This window comes from Nothobranchius furzeri, chromosome 12 (assembly GCF_043380555.1).
Source record: "Nothobranchius furzeri strain GRZ-AD chromosome 12, NfurGRZ-RIMD1, whole genome shotgun sequence".
Lineage (NCBI taxonomy): Eukaryota > Metazoa > Chordata > Actinopteri > Cyprinodontiformes > Nothobranchiidae > Nothobranchius > Nothobranchius furzeri.
Window position 1 is genome coordinate 5534745 of NC_091752.1, and position 19906 is coordinate 5554650.

The following is a 19906-nucleotide window of genomic DNA, read 5'->3' on the forward strand; positions in this document are numbered from 1 at the left end:
GAGACAGCGTGTCGGTAAAGAGAAGTGTCAGGCTGAAGCCGCTGCTGTTCGCCCCTTCAGGACGTAGCAGTCGTTTCCTGCTCCAAACAATAACACGTGACGTACCACCGTCATCATCATCCTCATTCCCATCATCTGCAGGTGACATTTCACACGTTTTGGGTCGGTTTGGTTTAAACTTGCACACAACCTGCAAAAACACCTAAATGTAAAAATACAAGCTGTGATTTTTTTTTAAATAATCTGTGATCTATTTGTTTGGTCTCAAATATATTGATGATTTTTTTTTATGAATCTCACTTCTGCATGCAACATTTCGCTGAACAATAAGGCTGCAGAAGAAGTACATTTTTACTAGAGGACAACCGATATGGTTGTTCTATTGCCGATGCCGATACGAGACACGGTAAGCCGATGGCCGATATGTACTGCCGATTTTCAAGGTCGATATTTAGACGTTAAGACGTCAGTGTTAAAGTCAGACACATAAATAAAGTTAATTTACAGAATTCATTATGGAGAGGTTATTAGTGAGTAAAAAAATTCATTAAATTCTGCAACAGCACCGGGCTGTCTGAGGATGCGCACGTCATTGTGTTCTTGGGCAAGACACTCATTTGCCTTGCCCGCTGGTGGTGGTCGGAGGGAACCTGTGCTGCTTATGGCAGCCTCACCTTTTGTCAGTTAGCCGCAGGGTTGCTGCAGTTACATCCATCAGCAATGATGTAGCAAAGGGGCTACAGGTTGTCGGATCGATCCCGGTAGAGAATGCTGCTGTTGTGTCCTTGGGCTAAACACTTAATCCTTCTTGCCTGCTGGAAGTGGTCGGAGGGGCCGGTGTTTGGCTGCCTCGCCTCTGTCAGTGCGCCCCAGAACATCCATGGCTGCATTGTAGCTCATCACCACAAGCGTGCGAAAGGGTGTGTGAATGGGTGAAAGACTGTTGTGTTATAAAGTGCCTTGGGGGGGTTCTAGGACTAAAGAAGGTGCAATATGAATACAGGACATTTAGCATTTACAATTTAATGTAGGCAAATGAAAAGTTCGCCTAATTTATGATTGTTATTCTTTAATAAATGTAGAAAACAGTAATATTTAATGAAAAGGCTATACGCCATCAGTTTTCTATTAAAAATAACTTTAAAAGATAATTTTCACAAATAAATGTGTTGTTTGCCCCTTTCCAGCTAAGAATAAGCAGCCAAAACCGTAGCTGGTCCTGACTCAGAGGGTCCTGAGGGAGGAAGGGCGAGATGCAGCTCACCATTTGTTTCATCACTGAAACGTCTGCAGGAGAAAACTAATCCAGACCCATGGAAGGGAAAAGAAAGCACATACTCCGTTAGTAAAATATAGATTTTTTTTTAATCAGGGAGTAAACATGGTGGACCGTATACTCTGTAGTTTATTCTGTGGCAATTCACTTCTCACTGAACACAAAACGACAAAAACGTCCTTAAAAAACTAAACTAAAAACCACAGATTTTGCTGATGTTTGCCAACAAGGAAAAATGGATACAACAATAATAACATTAGTGAACTAGGTAGTAACTATAATCCAAACTTTGTGATCTCTCAGCTGGCTTACAATCTTATCTTAGTGACAAAAAACCCACAACATACACGGTTAGTGTTATCATAACATGGTTCAGAGCTTTAAGATAATCACAAAAGCGGTTTTGTTTTCTAAAAACCTGAAACTGTGGTGTCTGAGCAAGGGCGCGATCGCAGGGGTTTTAAAGCTTTGAGGCCGTTATTGTGGGACTAAAGATTGTGGCTTTGGTAGTTGTACAAGGACATTCTGACAGTCTTAAACAGGACTCCAGCTTAGCAGCAGGTGCCGATTGTCTCGCATCGAGTAGCTGTGCATCTCACCCCGCTTGTCCACACACACATAAATGTACCAAAATACTCAGTGATATAAATAGTGATATCATAATTTGCAAGTAGACTGATTCACATACAAACACTCAAAAACAAAACGTGTCTAAGTGACGTGGTTCAAAACGACGTGCTGCCGATTATCAGCAGGATCTATTTTCTGTTATGGCAAAGTGCAAAAACGGCTGAATCAGCAATGCACCCAAAAGCAGCATCTGGTAAACTAGTTCCACTCTTTAAAAAAGCTTTTCTCTTCATTTTAGACAAAGCGGTTCCAACTCTGAAGAACATCTTCGTCTGTTGACGGGTTTAAAGTCCCACCGCTTCTACTCGTGTACCAAGTGACGTTCTGCTGACTGAAAAAGAAAAGCTCCGAACAACATTTAATCAGACAAAAGACGACCACAAATAAGAGCTCTTAGGAAAATACTTTTGTTTGTCTTCCGTCTGTTTGGTAAAGGCCTCGTTTTTTTTTAAACTTCAGCTCACTTAGTGCTTGTTGTCAACATCTCACTGACGATGATCTTTTTGTGAAGACATTGGCGCAACATAGAAGGCAACAACGATGGCTTGAACAACACGAATCCACTGAGCGATCGGTAATTGTGTGCTGAACTGACACCTTTAATCAATGCATGCAACTTGCTCAGATACACAGCACATGATCCATTTCTCCTGGTACATTAGAAAATCGGTGCAGTCACTAGGATATCTCCTTCGCCGTCTCAACATTCTTATGAGTGATCATGCCGGCCTCTCCTTTCTGAGTCAGGCCGTGTCCCTCCACGTCACTGGCGGGTCCCATGGGCTGCTCCTCCAGTTGCTCCAGTTCTTCCAGTATGTTCTGCACTCGTCGGACTCCATCCCGTCTTGCTTGCCGTACGTCTGCACGGCCCTCGGGGTCAACAGAGTCAAGAGCTAGGAGCTCTTTGGTCAGAAGCTCCTCTAATAACAAATACTTCTTATCGTTCTTCTTTCCGCTAAAACTTTTCACCTCCTGCTCCAGTTTAGCCACCCTTTCAACGATCTGCTGCACCTTAGCCAAGCCTGGGTGGACAGCACACTGGCCGGCATGTTCAGCCTCTGCCTGAACAGGCGGCACCTCTGGGGGTGTGGTCATCCCGTCCTGGGACTCCGGTTTTGGAGGTATTTGAACTGTAATGTCCGCCACGTGATGTTGAGGAAACTCCGGCTTTTGGTGCTTCTGTTGCTGCGACTGTTCTTGCTGTGGAGGCGGAGTCTGAGGCGGTGCCTGCTGGAACGGCTGAGGCTTTTGGATGTCGGCCTTGGTGTGTAGCATTTGAGGAGATGACGTGTTCTCAGGTTTCTGCTGCGTGCTTTGTTGCTCCTGCTCCATTTTCTGCGGCGGGTCTTTTGAGAGCACACGCTGTGGAGCCTTAAAAGCAAAAACAAAACTACGTTTTTGTGATCCATGTGTAACTTATGGGGGATATTAGGGCAACTCGGAAGGAAAAAAAAAGCTTTTGAGAAACAGAAAGAGTTTTACTGCTTTCTAGTTTAGAGATTAAAGGGGTCCTAGAATTCAGAACCGCTGTTTCCTTGTTGTTGAATACAGGCAGCTTGGGGAGTCTGCTTTGCAATGCAAATTAGTAATGTTGTAATGGTCATGGAGTGCGTTTACATGCAGCCAGTAACCCTTTTAAAACCCAAACATTCACAAGTTCCGCAGGTCCATGTAAACACCGCCAGAAACCCGGATATGCTCATAACCGGGTTTTTAAAAACCCGGTTACTACACCTGGGGTAACCCTTTTCTAACCCGAATGTTTGGTCGTGTAAACGCATATCGGGATATCCCCATCAAAGCGTGTGTTCTGCACATGCTCTGTTAGCAAGGAATCTTGGTCTTTTGAGTAGCGAGACGTCTTGTATGCGCCAGAACACCGGAAGTAAACAACAAGTTGGGAGCAACATGGCGAGTCGCGGCACAGCACCACACTTTTGGAGTGACGAGGAAACTAAAGCGCAAACAAGCGCGGTCGCTATCTCTTCCGAACTGGGAAACATGTTGTTGTTTTCACGGATACCGGAACAAGAAGAACCGGAAATGACGCACACTGCGTCTGGACGTAGTCCATACGTCCTGACGCTACCCCAACGTCCGCATTTAAATCGGGTTATGCAAGTTAGAGGTATCTCTTTTTATTTATGCTTGTAAACGGGTTATTCTGATCAACTCAGAAACCCGAATCCCGACCTTAACCCGATCATAACCCGGATATTGGCTGCATGTAAACGTAGTCATGGAGAAACTTGTTTTTCTGAGAAAAGTTGGTTTAACACCTCTTAAATCAGCGTCTCCTAACCCAGTTCCATGTCAGCAGTAAATACATGGTGGTGGTGGTAATGCTAACCGTAGAACAATGCTAGCCTGACCTACTGCTGATTTCCTTATTGGATGAGAGGAAAACAACAATGAAAAATGTCAGAGCAGGCATCTAACACTCCAGGATGTTCTGGGCATATCCAGACTTTGGATGAATGCCCGATAGATCCGTAGCTTGCCTATTGAGTTACCCGGATTATGCAGCGTCATAGAGCCATCAGGCTAAACAGGCCAATCAGCATGCAGCTCATTGAATATTCATCTCCTGGCTGAGTGGGTGGAGCAAACCAATCTTACCATTGTAAGGCTTTATTCTGAAATGTGTCAGTTTATCAGGGCTCCTGTGTCATTTTGAGCCCCAACAAAGTTCCATATGTTATGCAGACACTCAAAGATAGTTCTCGAAGAGTTGTTCTAGAACCTCTCCCTTTAACTTCAAAACGTTGATGAAAAAAACTGTAACTGTAAATATTACTTCCGGAAAAGGTAAAAAATGTTTGCAGTGAAAAAGTCAAAAGAGGAAATAGTGATGGAAAAAGGTCAAATGTTTTCCGAATTCATGTCCTGATCAAAGTAAAAAGTCTAAACTAAACTCAACTGTCGTAAATGCAAAGACTATATAAATAAAGATGAACATTGCCTATGATAATACTTCTGAGTGGCCTCATGTATGTTCTAATTCAGTTAGAGAAACAAGAGGCAAGCGGAAACATTAAACGTACCGGTGGTCTTTCTCCCATCACTTGCGTTTTAATAGGAGAGTGACTTCTGACGTGAGGTGGGAGGTGAACAGAGGCAGAGTCGCGATGGGGGGTGAATATTGTTGGAGAAGCCCTCTCCCTGGGGGGCTGCATAGCAGCAGAGAAGCCGGGCCAGTCTTCTGTCTGGTGACGGTGGTCCGAGAAGGGAATGCGCTGAGAATAGACCGAGGAGTTTAACTGAGGCTGCGTTTGGCCCCCCCCACCCTCGTGGATCACCGGGATGGGGATGTAACCGAGCTGCAGGCCGGTGCTGCTGGACCGTGGCGGTTGGTGATGGGAGGCAGGGTAAATCTTGAAAACAACAGAGCAGTAACATTTAAATAAAAGGCTAAATGTTTGTAATATTGCTAGATTAGTGGTGGAACTACATTCATAACCTACCTCTGTGACTGGTGAAGCTGGTGAGCTGGCCTTTCCAGGCTCAGTGGTGCAGCTGTCTGAAGGTCCGTGTAAAGGCGATCTGGGTCTGCCGTGGTGGAGCCCAGACGCCGGAGTCTGCACATCCGTCCCGATGTTCTGTGCAAATGATGGCTGGATGTAAGAGTAACACGGATGCTGCGGTTGCCTCACGTCTGATCCCTCATGGACGATTGGGATGGGTATATAACCGGGACGAAGAATGGGGTGCTTCATCTCCCTCACAAAGGTCTTCGGAGGCTCCTGAGGAGTTGGTTCTGCTGGAACGGTGGGCCCATTCGCTGACACTTCTCGACACTGAAACCCAAAGTTGAATGGACAAGACTTAGTGAATTTCAGCTGTTATTGTTTACCTTTTTTAAGAAAAAGTCCTACGTGCAAGCCTTGCAAACCCTCCTGTATATGTAAATATAAAGTCTGGCCACAACCCACAGACAAAACTCAGTCGTGGGGTAGTAACTACACCAACGGCTGCACCTATCAAGTTTGCAGATGACATCACTGTCACAGGACTCATCTGTGATGGGGATGAGTCTGCCTACAGAATGGAGGTCGAGTGGCTGGTGTCCTGGTGCAGCTCCAACAACCCGGTGCTAAATGCACAGACGACAGCGGAGGTTGCTGTGGGCTTTAGGAGCACACGGTACCTCTTCAGTGTGGTATGCTGGAGCTACCAGCAGGAACAAGAAGAAGCTGCAGCGTGTTGTACGCTCTACTGAGAAGCTCACTGGCTGCAAACTCCCCCCCCATACAGGACCTGTACACCTCCAGGACACCGAGGCGTGCAGGTCGGATCACAGCTGACATGTCACCGTGGACACGGTCTTTTTGACTCGCTACCATCTGCCAGGAGAGAAGAACAGTTTCTTCCCCGACTCATGACAATCCTAGGGCTGCCCACTCCAGTCGCTTGGTTTCAGTCACATGACCCTGTGTTGTGTTCGTTCTTGAACTGATCTGCTCTGATCAGTACCTGCACCGTCTTGTACATAGTAGCCATTTCTCTAATTATTGCCACTTTATATTATTATTTTATCATGATTATATTCTTACTTCCTATATTCTCTCATTTTTATCTTTCTTTTTTGCACCAAGTGCCGCAGCGGTTTCCTAATGTTGTGATTTCTCGCATATATGGCAATAAAACCATTCTGATTCTGATCTACGGTTGTCTTTCAAACAATCTGCGCCCAACTTGCTAGGACCAATCAGAACAACGTGACATATTCATCACCACGGTAACCAGTCTGACATTCCGTCAAAGTAGAACAGGCAAATACATCCTTTTCAAATTAAATGACTTAAGTACCTCTATCTGCTCTTGACTCTAAGAAAAGCCCACATCTAAATCGTCCAAAGTTCCTGAGCCGACCCCTAAAGTTTCTTCGTCACCGCTCTGGTGCTAAGCCCGCCCAACGTGTCTACAAATGTAGAACGCTGTGATTGGCTAGACTCAAAACTGATCAGGCCAGTGGTAGACCTGCTGAGGCTTGGTGTGGCTAAACTGACCTGCAGAGCTAAATCTTTAGCTACCGCTCCGGTTTGTGTGGATTTCTAGGCTAACATTTTACTAATTCAGGGCCGTTCATAATAAAAATGGAGGGCACTAAAATTATTTGTCTCTGATAAAGTTGGAATCTTTTTGGTGAAATGCTGAATTTTAAATATTGCCTGATTTTTTTCCACTCAACATCACACGAGCATTTGTAATCTGTTACCATCATGATTTTGTAACTGACCCGGTTAAAAACCTTTTTCCAGCAGCCATCTTGAATTAGACTTACGCCACACGGCGGTTATAGATTGTTGTTTCTAAACATTTGGGGCTGATCTAAAAACGCTAAATTAATTCCAGGATGCATTTGGAAAACAAAATAAACACAATAAAAGTAGAAATTTTTAGAAGCTAATCAACTGAGCTGTGAAAAAAAGAATTGACCCGTTTACAGATTTCTTGTTTTTTCGAACAGTTAAATGTTTCAGAACAACAAACACATTTCAACATCAGAGAAAGTTAAAATGAACAAATACATAATATTATGTATTACTATTATATTATAATTTCATTCATTAAGGGAACTAATCAGTCCAAATCTTAGTTCAGTTCCACCAGCAACACCCAGACCTGCAGGATTAATAAATCAGTTCAATACAACCTGTGTGACAACATGAAGTAGACATCTTGCTGCAACTGGTGGAACCGTGAATTCTGCTCTCTAGCAGAACATCCTGAAGGAGAAATTCTGACCTTTGACCTTAGAGACCACTCATGCAAAAAAAAAAAAAACTCTCCAATGAGGCTGAATTATGAGTGCGTCAAAAAAATCCTCCACAGTGATGAGACCAGTCACAAATGCTTTTTTAAAACTCTTTTTATTTCATTCAAAATTTATAAAATAAACACAAACAAATACATAAACGTAATGAAAAAAAAACATTTGAATGAAAACGAGCACATAACATTCACAATATAACCTTAGTCCCGTTCTACTGTTTATATATAATCATTGACATTTTAGTTTACCTTTTCATAATTACTTAATACATTTGATTTTATACATTTTTAAATATTTATAGCATGTGAGTTTGATTCTTTAATTTCTCTGTTAAGGGCGTTCCACAATCTTACACCATTTACAGAAATATTACATTCTGAATTCAGGTTTACATCAGACATCAGTCCCTTTTAACACGTACCCACTTACTCTCTTATGAAACATTTTCGGAATATTAGTTGGTAAATTACTCGTATTCGCTCTGTACATTATTTACAATATTTTCAAGTCAGGAAATTTCAGTATTTTATTTCTAATGGATAATGGATTAGAGGGATCTCTATAGTTACTGTTATGATTCTCAATGCGCTTTTTGTAAAATGAACAAAGGTTGAGTAAAAGTTTTGCATGTGGCTCCCCAAATTTCCAAACAATAAATTAAATATGGTTCAATCAGTGAGTGATACAACATTAATAACCCAGACCAACTTAGTAGAAACATGACTCTATAGAATACTGCTATGGCTTTGGCAACTTTCCCCTTTATATAACGTATAGGTGATTTCCAAGTGAGACTCTTAAAGAGATTGACTCGTTGTTCTTGAGCTTAAAGAGACAATGTGTAGTTTTTAATCATTCATTTCTGGAAATATCCATCAAAATGTCGTTAAATTAATGGAATGATGCCCAGTTGTTGAAAATGATTGACGGCTTTGTATAATAACCATAAAAATCAGGTCTAAAATACATGGGAGTGGGTCTAAGTCTCTGGGTGACTCCATATTAGATGTCAAGTTTCCTTCTAAGGGAGCCCGTGAGGACAAATTGCATTTACTGATTTGTAACAAACAGTTACAAAACTTTTGTCATTCTTAAATGTTGTTTTACACATTTACCTCTTCACTTGTTGCCACTGATTAAAGGGAGTCTGATGTGCTTGTCATTTTACTAAAGTTTGCACTCCCCAGGGCTTTTTGACCCTAATGAGCATCTGTCGCTTTCCGCAGCCGCTCGCTTCCGAACTCAATTTTTACTGGTACCCGCTCTACAACGGCTCCGCTCCGGTGCAGAGACCTGAGGTGCGCAAACAGGCATGCGCTGGATTTTCGAGATCTTGCGATACAGTCCGAGCAATAAATGCTCGTTGGAAGTTAGATCCAAACACCCGTTGTGTGGGGGAAGCATCGAAATGAACTGTTTAATCTGCCCATCATTTGTGTTGAGAGATCAGCAGTGTTTGGATCAACAAAGTGTGACTACTTTGATAGTAGAAACTGTATTTATGGCTTATGTTGTGCATTTAAAGTTCAACCGCCATTGATAGTTGTTAAAAGTTGTTAAACATGTGCATATGAAACAAAAAACGTTTTTTGTTTATCGATTTATTGTGAAATAACGGAAGTTGTGCTTGCTCCCTTTCCTGTTGGGCGATTGTGATTTCTGTCCTTTGACTGCGGAGGTGCTCCGGCGTCCGGCAAAAATAGAATCAATCCATTTTTGCCGGATGGCGGAACGGCTCACTGCGCCGCACGGCCGCAGTAGTGGAACAGCTCTGATTGACTACAACGGGACCGTTTTTGCTGCAGAGTTCGTGCCGGAGCGGAGATAGTGGAATTTTGGGGTTACTCAAACACAAAAATACTGCTTGCTTGCAACGATTTATGTATCTACTGCCCCCTATCGCCAGGAAAAATACACACCGTCTCTTTAATTGCAGTTGTTGCCTTCAAGAACAGTGGCGCCCCCAAGTGGTGGCCAGAGGGGGGCCTTGACCAATCCTGGAAAATTGCTGGCCACCTCAGAGCACTTCCACTCTCCAACCTCCTTTAATAAATCATATTTATGTTCAATATTTATGTTCACAAAACTATACATTAGTCTTCTTTAATAAAATGTAAAACCTTACAAATATAGAAATAAGTAAACAAATTAATATGTTGCTGCTGTGCACCATTTTCAAGAAGAAGTACAAATATCAATCTGTTTTGTAAAATGCATTCATTAAGACAGCGACAGATACATCCAGCTGTTCTAAACTACTAAAAAGTAAATGTTAAAGTATGAATAAATTAAATATTTGAAGTTTCTTATTTTCTCAAATATAACATTTCTGCTGCATATTTTTTAAGAATGGATGAGGATGCAGAGCACAGCTACAGGCTAAAAAACTCAAGAGTTACCAAGAGAACTAGTTTGATGTGCCACCCTTAAATTTTCCTTGGCCCCCCAATCTTGTCCCCCATGAAAATGTCCTGGTGCCGCCTCTGTCCAAGAGTGTTCAGAGTTATTGGTTAAGAGAACTTGAAGTCTTCATCTGAAAACTGCATTTTGTCTTTGCTGATCTGAAACATTTATGCGTGACAACAAAAAGAACAAAAGCAGAAGAAATCTGTAAAGGTGCAAATACTTTTTTTACATAAGCCTCAGAATGATCAAACACCAACACTGAAAGTGCCCCATGCAGCTGAGATAATAAAAAATAAATAAAATACAACTACAAGCAGGGCATTAATGTGTGAACTATTGATAATCCTCCAGCAAAAGTTGAGAAATAGCCGTGAACGACCCTTTGCCCTCTGCCTGGTCCAATGCACCAATTTTATCCCTCAACAGCTGTGTCTTTCTAGCAGATTCCTCAGGACACTAACTTTGGAAAACAGTGTCTGTCCCTATGAAGAAAGATTACCCAGCTGGCAGCCTGTGGAGCTCACGTCAGCCCACGGATTTGATTACAGACCTGTAGATTTCTACATTTCCACATCTAAACAACCAGATTCAATATCCTAAATGGAATGGGACCCAACTGCATTTTATTTTGTGGGTAAAAAAGTTTATAATGAGTTTTCCACCTAAATTAACGCTGGTATCAGAAAGCCTTGACACTCGGCAGTGAGTCATCGGGTAATAATAGTGTTAGATCATGACTCGGGAACATAACGGGGCTGATCACCCGTTTTATTAGGCTTATGAGCAGTCAGTGAGGGGGAGGCGACGGGACCTAACAAGGCCTACAGTCAACAAGATTAACACAAAACAGCCATGTAGCGTAGCGACTCCAGCAGCTTAACACAATCCGTAACCGACGCAGCACCCTACGGAAACCCGTTGAAACAACTTTATCCCGCCTCCGTTACCTTTTTGGTGTCGTGTCTCGGGTCATTCCAGGTTGTCGTCCGGTTGTTGTGATCCACGAAAAAGGGCCATCCAGTGTGAGGGTCGATTTTGACTTCCCATCCGAGGGGGAGCTGGTCGATGTCATTATCAGCCATCACAAGTGTCGGAGAGTGCGTCTTCACTGCGTTCATGGCGAGTACTGAGACATTTTTTATGGGCGGCGGTCCCTTTAAAGATTCCTGCGAGTGACGTAGGAAAGTGGGCTGGAAGTTTCTCGAAATAGCGGGGTTAATGTCGGGGGCGGCGGACCGCGCTGGAAGCAGCGGCATGGCGGCTACTTCTTGTGTCGCAGACACCCCCCAACAAAAGACACTACATTAATTTAGTTATAGTTGGTGTTTACAGAGAGCAGCTATTACCAGCTCTACTTTAATAACAACCCCAGAATCACGTAATAACCCTGAAACCTTCTCACTCACGCATGCGCAAATCTATTAGACCTGGGGTTTGAACAGCAGTTTTTCCCCTCAATCCAATTTGCTTAGAGATGCAACTGCTAAACCTGTTTATGCGTCTGCATCGGTGCGGAGACACAAAACGCCAGGAACTTGAAACAAATATGATTTATCGTTCTGATAAATATCTACGGAGGAGAATTAAGGCCACTGATAAAAAGTTATTTTCTCAGATTTCTTAGATTGTAAGAATTATGAGAAAGGGTAGAATATTGGCTCCTTTCTGAGATTAAAATTAGAAATATGTATGTCATCTAGTCTGTTATAAAATGTGTGTCATTTTTGTGAGGAAAAGAACCCCATCTTGTTTCTATTATCAAGTTTAAAAATTCGGAAAACCTTGTGAAAAATGAGTACCGATGCTTGTTTTGTTCGAGTCCAAATCGTGAAAACCTCGAAATACAAAACGAGCGTACCCATGTAATGGACTTCAAAATAAAAGCCTTTTACGTAAATTGCGTTGCTTTCGAAAAGCAAGAGGGAAATAAGTCATTATATTCTCTGAATCAACTGTTTTATTCAATTAATTTCTATTTACACACGGTGAATTCAACTTACAGAATAAAATTAAGCCATTTATAGCTTCGAACTAAAGGTTGACCCAGACCCTTTGGGTTGACCTTTCGGTGCTCATGCGCAGGCGCAGTTAGCACACTCAGCGTGACGTAAGAAACGTTGCCCGGTTAGCTTTCTAAGCTAGTTAGCTCGTTGTTTACAGCGTTTATCTCTCAGTCTACGTCCTTTAATTACCAAATAGTTTATATTTTTTCTACGACGTCACGTTCAGTGTTGGTCATGGACGACGAAAGTTACCCCAGAACCCTGTAAGTATTTTTAGTGTTTTCGTGGTAGCTAGCTTTCGTTTGGTTTCTCATACGCAGCGGCTAACTGAGCTACATGTCCAAAAAACAAGTGTAGACAACGTTCAATATTAAGTGTTAATTTACGTTTTTAATTAGTAGGCGTTCAAAAACACGTATATTTCGACGATTAAAAAAAACGTTAGTTCAGATGAGGGATTACCTTAAACAGTTTCACATTGGAAACGAGGATATTTATATAACGTTAGCTGGTAGTGTCCTCTACATCATGATCTGTGATATATAAATCATAAATTACTGTAGGTCTGAATCTGAATTAAACCTCGTCTACATTTTAAACTTCCTCTTCATTGCAGGTACGTGGGAAACCTCTCCTGGGACGTTACAGAGGTTTTGATTTTACAACTCTTCTCCCAGATTGGACCGTGTAAAAGCTGCAAAATGATCACAGAGGTAAAACTACCCGTTATCTTTTATGGTAATGTATATCCTAGCCCTAAAAACAAATCCATCACTAAACTGTTTCATGTTGCTGCAGCACACAAGCAATGACCCGTATTGTTTTGTGGAGTTTTTCGAGCACAAAGATGCTGCTGCTGCCCTTGCAGCCATGAATGGGAGAAAAATCCTTGGAAAGGTAAGAGTTCCCGTCATTTTCTCCCCCCCATAGTTTTAATATGTTTCTGTATATTAATTGCTTGTCACTGTTTTTAAATAGGAGGTTAAGGTTAATTGGGCCACAACACCTAGTAGCCAGAAGAAAGACACATCCAGTAAGCCTTCACAATTTCACTGGTTTATTTTAATCTAATTAAAAAGTTAAACAAGGATTGTAAGCATTTTTTAATTTTTACGTTTTAAAAATTTGTTTTAGATCACTTCCATGTTTTTGTGGGTGATTTGAATCCTGAGATTACCACCGAAGACGTCAGAGCTGCATTTTCACCCTTTGGGAAAATCTCGTGAGTTTTTCATATTATTGTCATTGTTGCTGTTCAAATACAGTATAAAAATAAATCTTCTTCAGTGTTATATTTATTTATTTTAGCCTTGTAATAGGCTGATCCTCATCTAATAGCCCATTCTCATCACATTCACTTACAACTATGTTTACATGCATTTTTTTAGGGTTATTGACTTAGCTGTGAAAGATGGACCGACTTTATTTTCTGTTTTCAAATAATAAAAGAGTTTTCTTCATCAGGGCAAAAAAGTCTCACTCAAAACAATAAAAACAAGTAAATGAATGATAAATGACCTGCACTTGCATAGCGCCTTTCAGAGTCTGAAGACTCCAAAGTGCTTTACACTGCAGTGTATCATTCATCCGTTCACACACACATTCTTACACTAGTAGGGATGAGCTACATTGTAGCCACAGCTGCCCTGGGGCTCTCTGACAGAGGTGAGGCTGTTGAGCTCAGACGCCACCAGTCCCTCCAACCACCACCAGCAGGCAAGGTGAGGCCTGCTGAACACTGTCACCGCCGGCCGCTGCAGGGGCAACAGAATTCTCTGTCCAGAGCCGGGATCAAACATGCAACCTTCTGATTGCTGGATAGTCCGTTCTACTTCCTGAGCTACTGCTGCCCCCACAAGTAAAATGTACACATTTAAAGAGCAAGTCACCCCCAAAACTACTTTATTTTGCTGATAAACTGTATAAACTAGTTTCTAATCATGCTGAAGACACGTGTAGTCAATAATTTGGAACTTTAGTGCATCTTAGTTAAAGTTTAAATATTCTGCCTTAAACTTTCAGTGGTGCGCCGTCTTCGGGTAAAAACTCTGCACTGCATTTAAATTTAAATCTGCGATCGCTATTGGCCAAGAGGTACACTATGACGTTAGCTGGTACATTATGATGTCACATTGTTGTTGTGAGCCTGTGTGTGTGTTTGTTAGCGGCTCCGTCCTCTCGGTCTGCCAGGCAACAGCATTTGTTGCGTTTTTCAAACAGGAAGTAGTAGTGGAGCAAGACTCTGGTAGGGGGTGACTTGCCCTTTAAAACCAATAAAAACTAGGACAACTCATAAAAATGAAAGAAATAGATTCCAAGTATTTGAAAATTAAAGTGTGGTATAAAGTAAATCTAGGTCATGTTTGCAGAGGCAAACATTTTGCCCCACAATTTCTTTCCCCTTCTTCTTTCCCTGTACTGTTTGCTGAAACATCCCACTACACGCTTGAAAATTATTTAAATCATCTCAACAAAGAACACTCTAGAATTAATATATGATAAATTACCCAAATATATTTAAAAAAACACATTTAGAAAAATGGGCTCACTTAAGATGTAAAAACCTGTCAGACTAATAAAATCTAAAGTTTGGCGTCTAATCAGACATGTTGGATATAATATAATCGTACGAGTCTTTGGCTCTTCCATTTGTTATCTAGCTTCACAACAGTAGGGATGCACCGATGGATCGGCATTTGATCGTAATCGGCCGATAGCGCCCCTATCGGTTTTGATCGGAGTTTTCAAAATAGATCAAAGCAGACCGATTGTAGGGTTGTCACGGTAACCAGTGTAGCGGTAAACCCCGGTAAAAAAAAAGTTGACAATAATAATAACCGTCTTGTTTTTAAAAAAACTATATTATCTTGGTGGGTTTGCCGTGGCTGCGGTGTAGGCGCGATGACCCTTACCAGCCACCGTATCATCTGCTGAAGTTGCGCGCTTTGTTGTTTACAACCAAAACTTTCTTGAAGCTAAAGCTGAAATGATGGCCAAAGGAGGAGACGGCAGCGCTCAGGAGGACATTTATTATCCCTCAAAGAAGACAAAGTGGGAAGTACGGGCATATTTTAGATATTTGAAGAATGCCGAGGGACAGCTGATAGAAGACGGCTATCCTGTTTGCAGCACGTGCAGAAAAAGTGTCTGTGAAAGGCAGCAACGCTTCAAATCTCATGACACATCTGCGTGACCATCACCCACAACTCTACAGTCAACGCAAGGCAAGCTAACGTTAGCGTTTTAGCTAAAATGCGTGATCCGAGGATTTGGGTTGAGGGAGAATGCAACGAATCGCTATATAAAGCAGCCGCAGCGCCGCTACCTGCATATAAACCGTGTCGCGGACACCCCCATGTTGAAATGACGCTATGCATTACGGGGCTCCCAGGGGCAGATAAGAGTTGGTCTCTCTCCGAGAATAATTATGAATTTAACAATGATTACTGCCTGATGACATTTTCCCACATCTGCAAAGCTCACTGGAAGGACACAAACCGAGGACGATATTTTCCTGATATAGGGTTTATTACTCAAGTAAGGGTAAAAAAGTATCTGAGTAGAAGGCTACTTGAGTACTGAGTATCATCTGATCTAATATTTTTAAAATGATGACATCAAACAGACATAAAATAAGAAGTTATGGGCAAATATTGGTATTTTAAAGACTAAAGGGGGAAAATGTAAACAAATAAACAACATAATTACAAAATAACACATTTTAGGCAAAATTTAGACACAAACTGAGGACAATATTTCTTGACATACAGGGTTTATTTAATTGTGTGAAAATGTAGCACGTTTAAAAAAAATACCACGATAATACCGAAAATCGTGGTAATTTTGGTCACAATAACCGTGAGGTTAAATTTTCACAACGTGACAACCCTAATACACACCATTTTAGATTAGGTTACATTTCCTTTATTCCCAGATTATGTAGTTTGTAGCACTCATTATAATGTTGTAGAAAATTTCTGGCCAATCCACGTGATCGGTATTGGTATCGGTGATCAGCATTCTTTGATATCGGTATCTGTGATCGGCAGCAAAAAACCTGATCGGTGCATCCCTACACAACAGCGCTGCAGACAAACACACTCGGCTGTCCCCTCACTAACGACTCACTGAACACAGAAACCCTGAGCTGCTGCTGTCACCAGTCCTTTATCAGAACTTCCTTCAAACCTACTAGTCGTGTTAGGCAAACACTTTTAAAACAAGATTTTCCAACTAAGTGCACATTTGCGGCTAAATGTCAGTTCAGTCATAATGAAGTGTGCAAGTGTTTTGGCAATCAGATATTCCTAATTAGAAAATTAAGAAAATAGTTTTTTTTTTTATTTAAAAATCTCTTGTGTATTGTGTTTTATTTCATGATCAGTTGTGCAAATGAGTAGGTCTTATTCTCAATGAATACACGGAAGAGATCCATATCAATTCTAGTTTTGCACCATAAGTAGCGCATGCATGCACATTTTAGCTTAGAGAATGACACAAATATTAATCATCACGAAGTATGCTGTGATGGCACAAACTCCAGAATGAGTGATCAGACGAGTTTACTGGAACTTGTTAAATCTATATTTGGCATAAAAATTAATTTTAATGTCTTGTTCACTGAGAAAACTTGTAATTATGGAAATAAATAAAATAAAATGGGTCATTCTGAGTTGCATATGCATGCTGATCATGAATGTTTTCTTTAAATCCGATTGCCTGCGTTAGCCGCAGAAAGGAAATAGACAGGAAAACAGTTGGGTCAGGAGAAGCCAGTCTCTTCTACGTCCCAGGAAAATAAGTATTTGTGGCTCTGCCCACCTTGGCTCAGGTCTGCTCATGGGAAGGAGAGAGCAGACAGCGTCTTGGCTAGTAGAAGCTAACCATTAGCAATCCCACAAGATGGCAGATCATGTTCAGACTTGAGCTATTTGTGGAGATAAAACATCAATGTTGCATTTTTATCCAAGAAAAAAGAGCAAAGTATGTGGAAGCGTTGTTTTGTTATTGGCCAGTCAGAGGTGACACATTTACACATCATGAATATTAATGGTAAATGGCCTGTATTTGGTATAGTGCCTTCTAGAGTCGTGGAGAGCTTTTCCCCCCAGATTAAATGACCTATTTGTTAGGGATGTGAATCTTAGAGCAACTCAAGATTTGATTTGATTCCGATTCTCGGGGTGCAGATTCGATTCAGAATCGATTCTCAATTTAAATCGATTCACAATCAGTGCTAACAAAGCGTGTCAGCTCCAGGATGAACTCCTTTGTTGTACAAGTTAGTTAAAGAAGCTATGGGACATTTTTATTTGACTTTAAACTGGTCATGCTCCAAAAAAGCAGATTTACAAGGTAAAATTAAGTGATTCTAAAACTGTAAACAGAAACAATCTTTTGACCAAAAGGTAACATTTATTTTTGCTTACCTTGTAAAATATAACAAAGCTGTAATATGGTCAAATACTTTTCAAGTATGTGTAGAAACAAGTTACATGAGTAATCCTGAGTACTCATTTATCAACTTAGAAAATAAATATGAGAATATCTCAAATTTCTGAGTATGGAAAAAATGACATTCAAGTGCCCTCTTATCAGCAGATTCAAACATAAATCATCTCAATTTATGTGACCACAGAAGTAAACGGAGTACTGACCCTCCTAACGAAGATCAACAAAGTGCATCTCAAACCTGTAACATGCCAAATATTTCAGTTCTTGGAATCGATTCTGAACATTTATAAATAAGAATCCCGATTCAGACTTGAATCGATTTTTTTTCAGCACCTCTACTATTTGTATCAGAGACCATAGAAATGTATTGATAAAACAAGTGAATGAGACCTTAAACCTTGTTTGTTTTCCTGCTATTGACTTCATTAATTTAATGATCTTTTACTGAATAAACCTTCTTTCATAAAAATACATCTTTTTTGCATATACAGCAGATTTTAGTGTTTTCGTACAGTTTTTAAATGATAATTGACCCACACTTGTATAGTGCCTCTCAGAGTAAGGACTCCAAAGTGCTTTACACTACAGTGTATCATTCATCCATTCACACACACACATTCACACACTGGTGATGATGAGCTACGATGTAGCTACAGCTGCCCTGGGGCGCACTGACGGAGGCGAGGCTGCCGAGCGCAGGCGCCACCGGTCCCTCCGACCACCACCAGCAGGCAACGTGGGTTAAGTGCCTTGCCCAAGGACACAACAGCAGAATTCTCTGTCCGGAGCGGGATCGAACCTGCAACTTTCCGATTACTGGACAACCCTGTTGAGCTACTGCAGCCCAAGTGTTTCAATCATCTTCTACTACCACACATAATCCTGCATCCATGCATGTAAACGTAGTTTGTAAAAGACCAACATTAAAAGCTTTTTGTCTTAGATTTTTAAAACTATTTAACACCTCTTTGTAAAATATTAACACAATTTCAGTGAACTTCTGTGGTTTGTGTATCTGCTGTATTTCTTTTGTCCACGCGGTAAGTCAACTCCCGTTTCACAGGAAGCTTTGTGAATGAATCTGAACCTCCTTTAGTTCATCTCAGTGAAGTCGTCAGGAGCTGGATGGTTGACAGGCAAGAACTGCTCCCTCTGGAGACTCAGATATAGTTTATTTAGTTATTTACTTTTCCTGCTTTACCATGATATACAAGAGCTCAGAGAAGCCAACACTCAGTCCATTCCTCTAAATCTATGTCTCATTTTTATATGGAAAGTGTTGTTTGTAGAACAATGATTTTTTTTCCTTCTTAAATGTCTGAAAATGTCAATTTCTCAAAATTCACAGCTGCCCAAACTCCATACTCCATATTGGTGGTAAAGAATTGACCAGGAAATATAAAGAAATCTGTTAACAGGCCATGTATGCCATTTAATTCCTTTTTTCTCCTCTGATATTCTCTATATATATTTCTATCTGTAGGAAGAGCACCAAGAGCAGATTTTAGGAATGCATGGTAATCCACATTTGTTCCTTTGTGACTTTAATGACTTGCCTGCTCTTGTGAGGATTCAGCAAAATGTGGTGCTCTAGCGATAAAGAACCATCAATAAATAAATGATCATAACGTAGGCTGCATGTTTATGTGCTTGTTGTTTGTTTTCTTTTTCAACTGTTGCTTTCGAGTTAATGAGTCGGTGCTTAGCACCAAGCTTTGATAGCTAAATGTGGGTCAGAGTAGAGGATTCACAACTCAGTGTGTTTTGCGTGGTTCCTTTTAGCTGACAGGTGAGGACTGTGAAGTGTCCTGAAGTTGCGTTTTGTGCCTTTTCTTCCAGAGATGCTCGTGTTGTGAAGGACATGACGACTGGCAAATCAAAAGGGTATGGATTTGTGTCCTTCTACAATAAACTGGTAAGACTCCAGTGCAAGAACACAGACGAAAGGTTGTGTGTTTTTCCTTTATTATTTAGCTAATAATACGGTCATAATAACCAAATTCTTGGTTCCGTTTATGTCAGGTTACATGTTGTTTTATAAACAACAATATTTGTTAGCTAAATATATTTGGGTGCAAACAGATGAAGGAAATTCAGAAAAGTAACCTTGTTCAATTTCTATTTATAGGATGCCGAGAATGCCATCGTTAACATGACGGGACAGTGGCTCGGAGGAAGGCAGATCAGGACTAACTGGGCAACACGTAAACCCCCGGCCCCCAAAAGTGTCCAGGACAGTGAGTATTGGCTTAGAAATTCCTGTTTCCTCTAGTGTTGTCACAGTGTGAAAATATAACATCACGGTTTTCGGTATTATCGCGGTATTTTTTTAAACGTGTTACATTTTCAGACAACTAAATA

General features: G+C 41.1%; 2 protein-coding genes across 4 annotated transcripts in view; one reads left to right on the top strand and one right to left on the bottom strand.

The window, feature by feature from the left end:
• The first annotated feature begins 53 nt into the window (after positions 1 to 53).
• Positions 54 to 19906, top strand: part of tial1 (TIA1 cytotoxic granule-associated RNA binding protein-like 1) — a 29486-nt gene continuing 9633 nt past the window's right edge. Inside the window, exons 1-7 of one of the 3 annotated variants that reach the window (XM_070542167.1) lie at positions 54 to 141; positions 12708 to 12804; positions 12890 to 12988; positions 13070 to 13124; positions 13226 to 13313; positions 19385 to 19460; positions 19674 to 19782. In XM_070542167.1, coding sequence (XP_070398268.1) covers positions 12793 to 12804; positions 12890 to 12988; positions 13070 to 13124; positions 13226 to 13313; positions 19385 to 19460; positions 19674 to 19782 — 439 coding nt within the window. In that variant the 5' untranslated portion in view covers positions 54 to 141; positions 12708 to 12792. Of the gene's footprint in view, positions 142 to 11080; positions 11208 to 12147; positions 12355 to 12707; positions 12805 to 12889; positions 12989 to 13069; positions 13125 to 13225; positions 13314 to 19384; positions 19461 to 19673; positions 19783 to 19906 lie in introns of those variants that run through there. The other 2 variants (XM_054749876.2, XM_015943858.3) reach the window with 2 other exon arrangements.
• On the bottom strand, positions 2339 to 11234 carry bag3 (BCL2 associated athanogene 3). Its single transcript, XM_015943857.3, has 4 exons — positions 11036 to 11234; positions 5371 to 5703; positions 4951 to 5280; positions 2339 to 3277 (listed from the first exon to the last, which is right to left on the bottom strand). The coding sequence occupies exons 1-4, from the start codon at positions 11204 to 11206 to the stop codon at positions 2585 to 2587; spliced, it is 1527 nt and encodes a 508-aa protein (XP_015799343.1). The 5' UTR covers positions 11207 to 11234; the 3' UTR covers positions 2339 to 2584.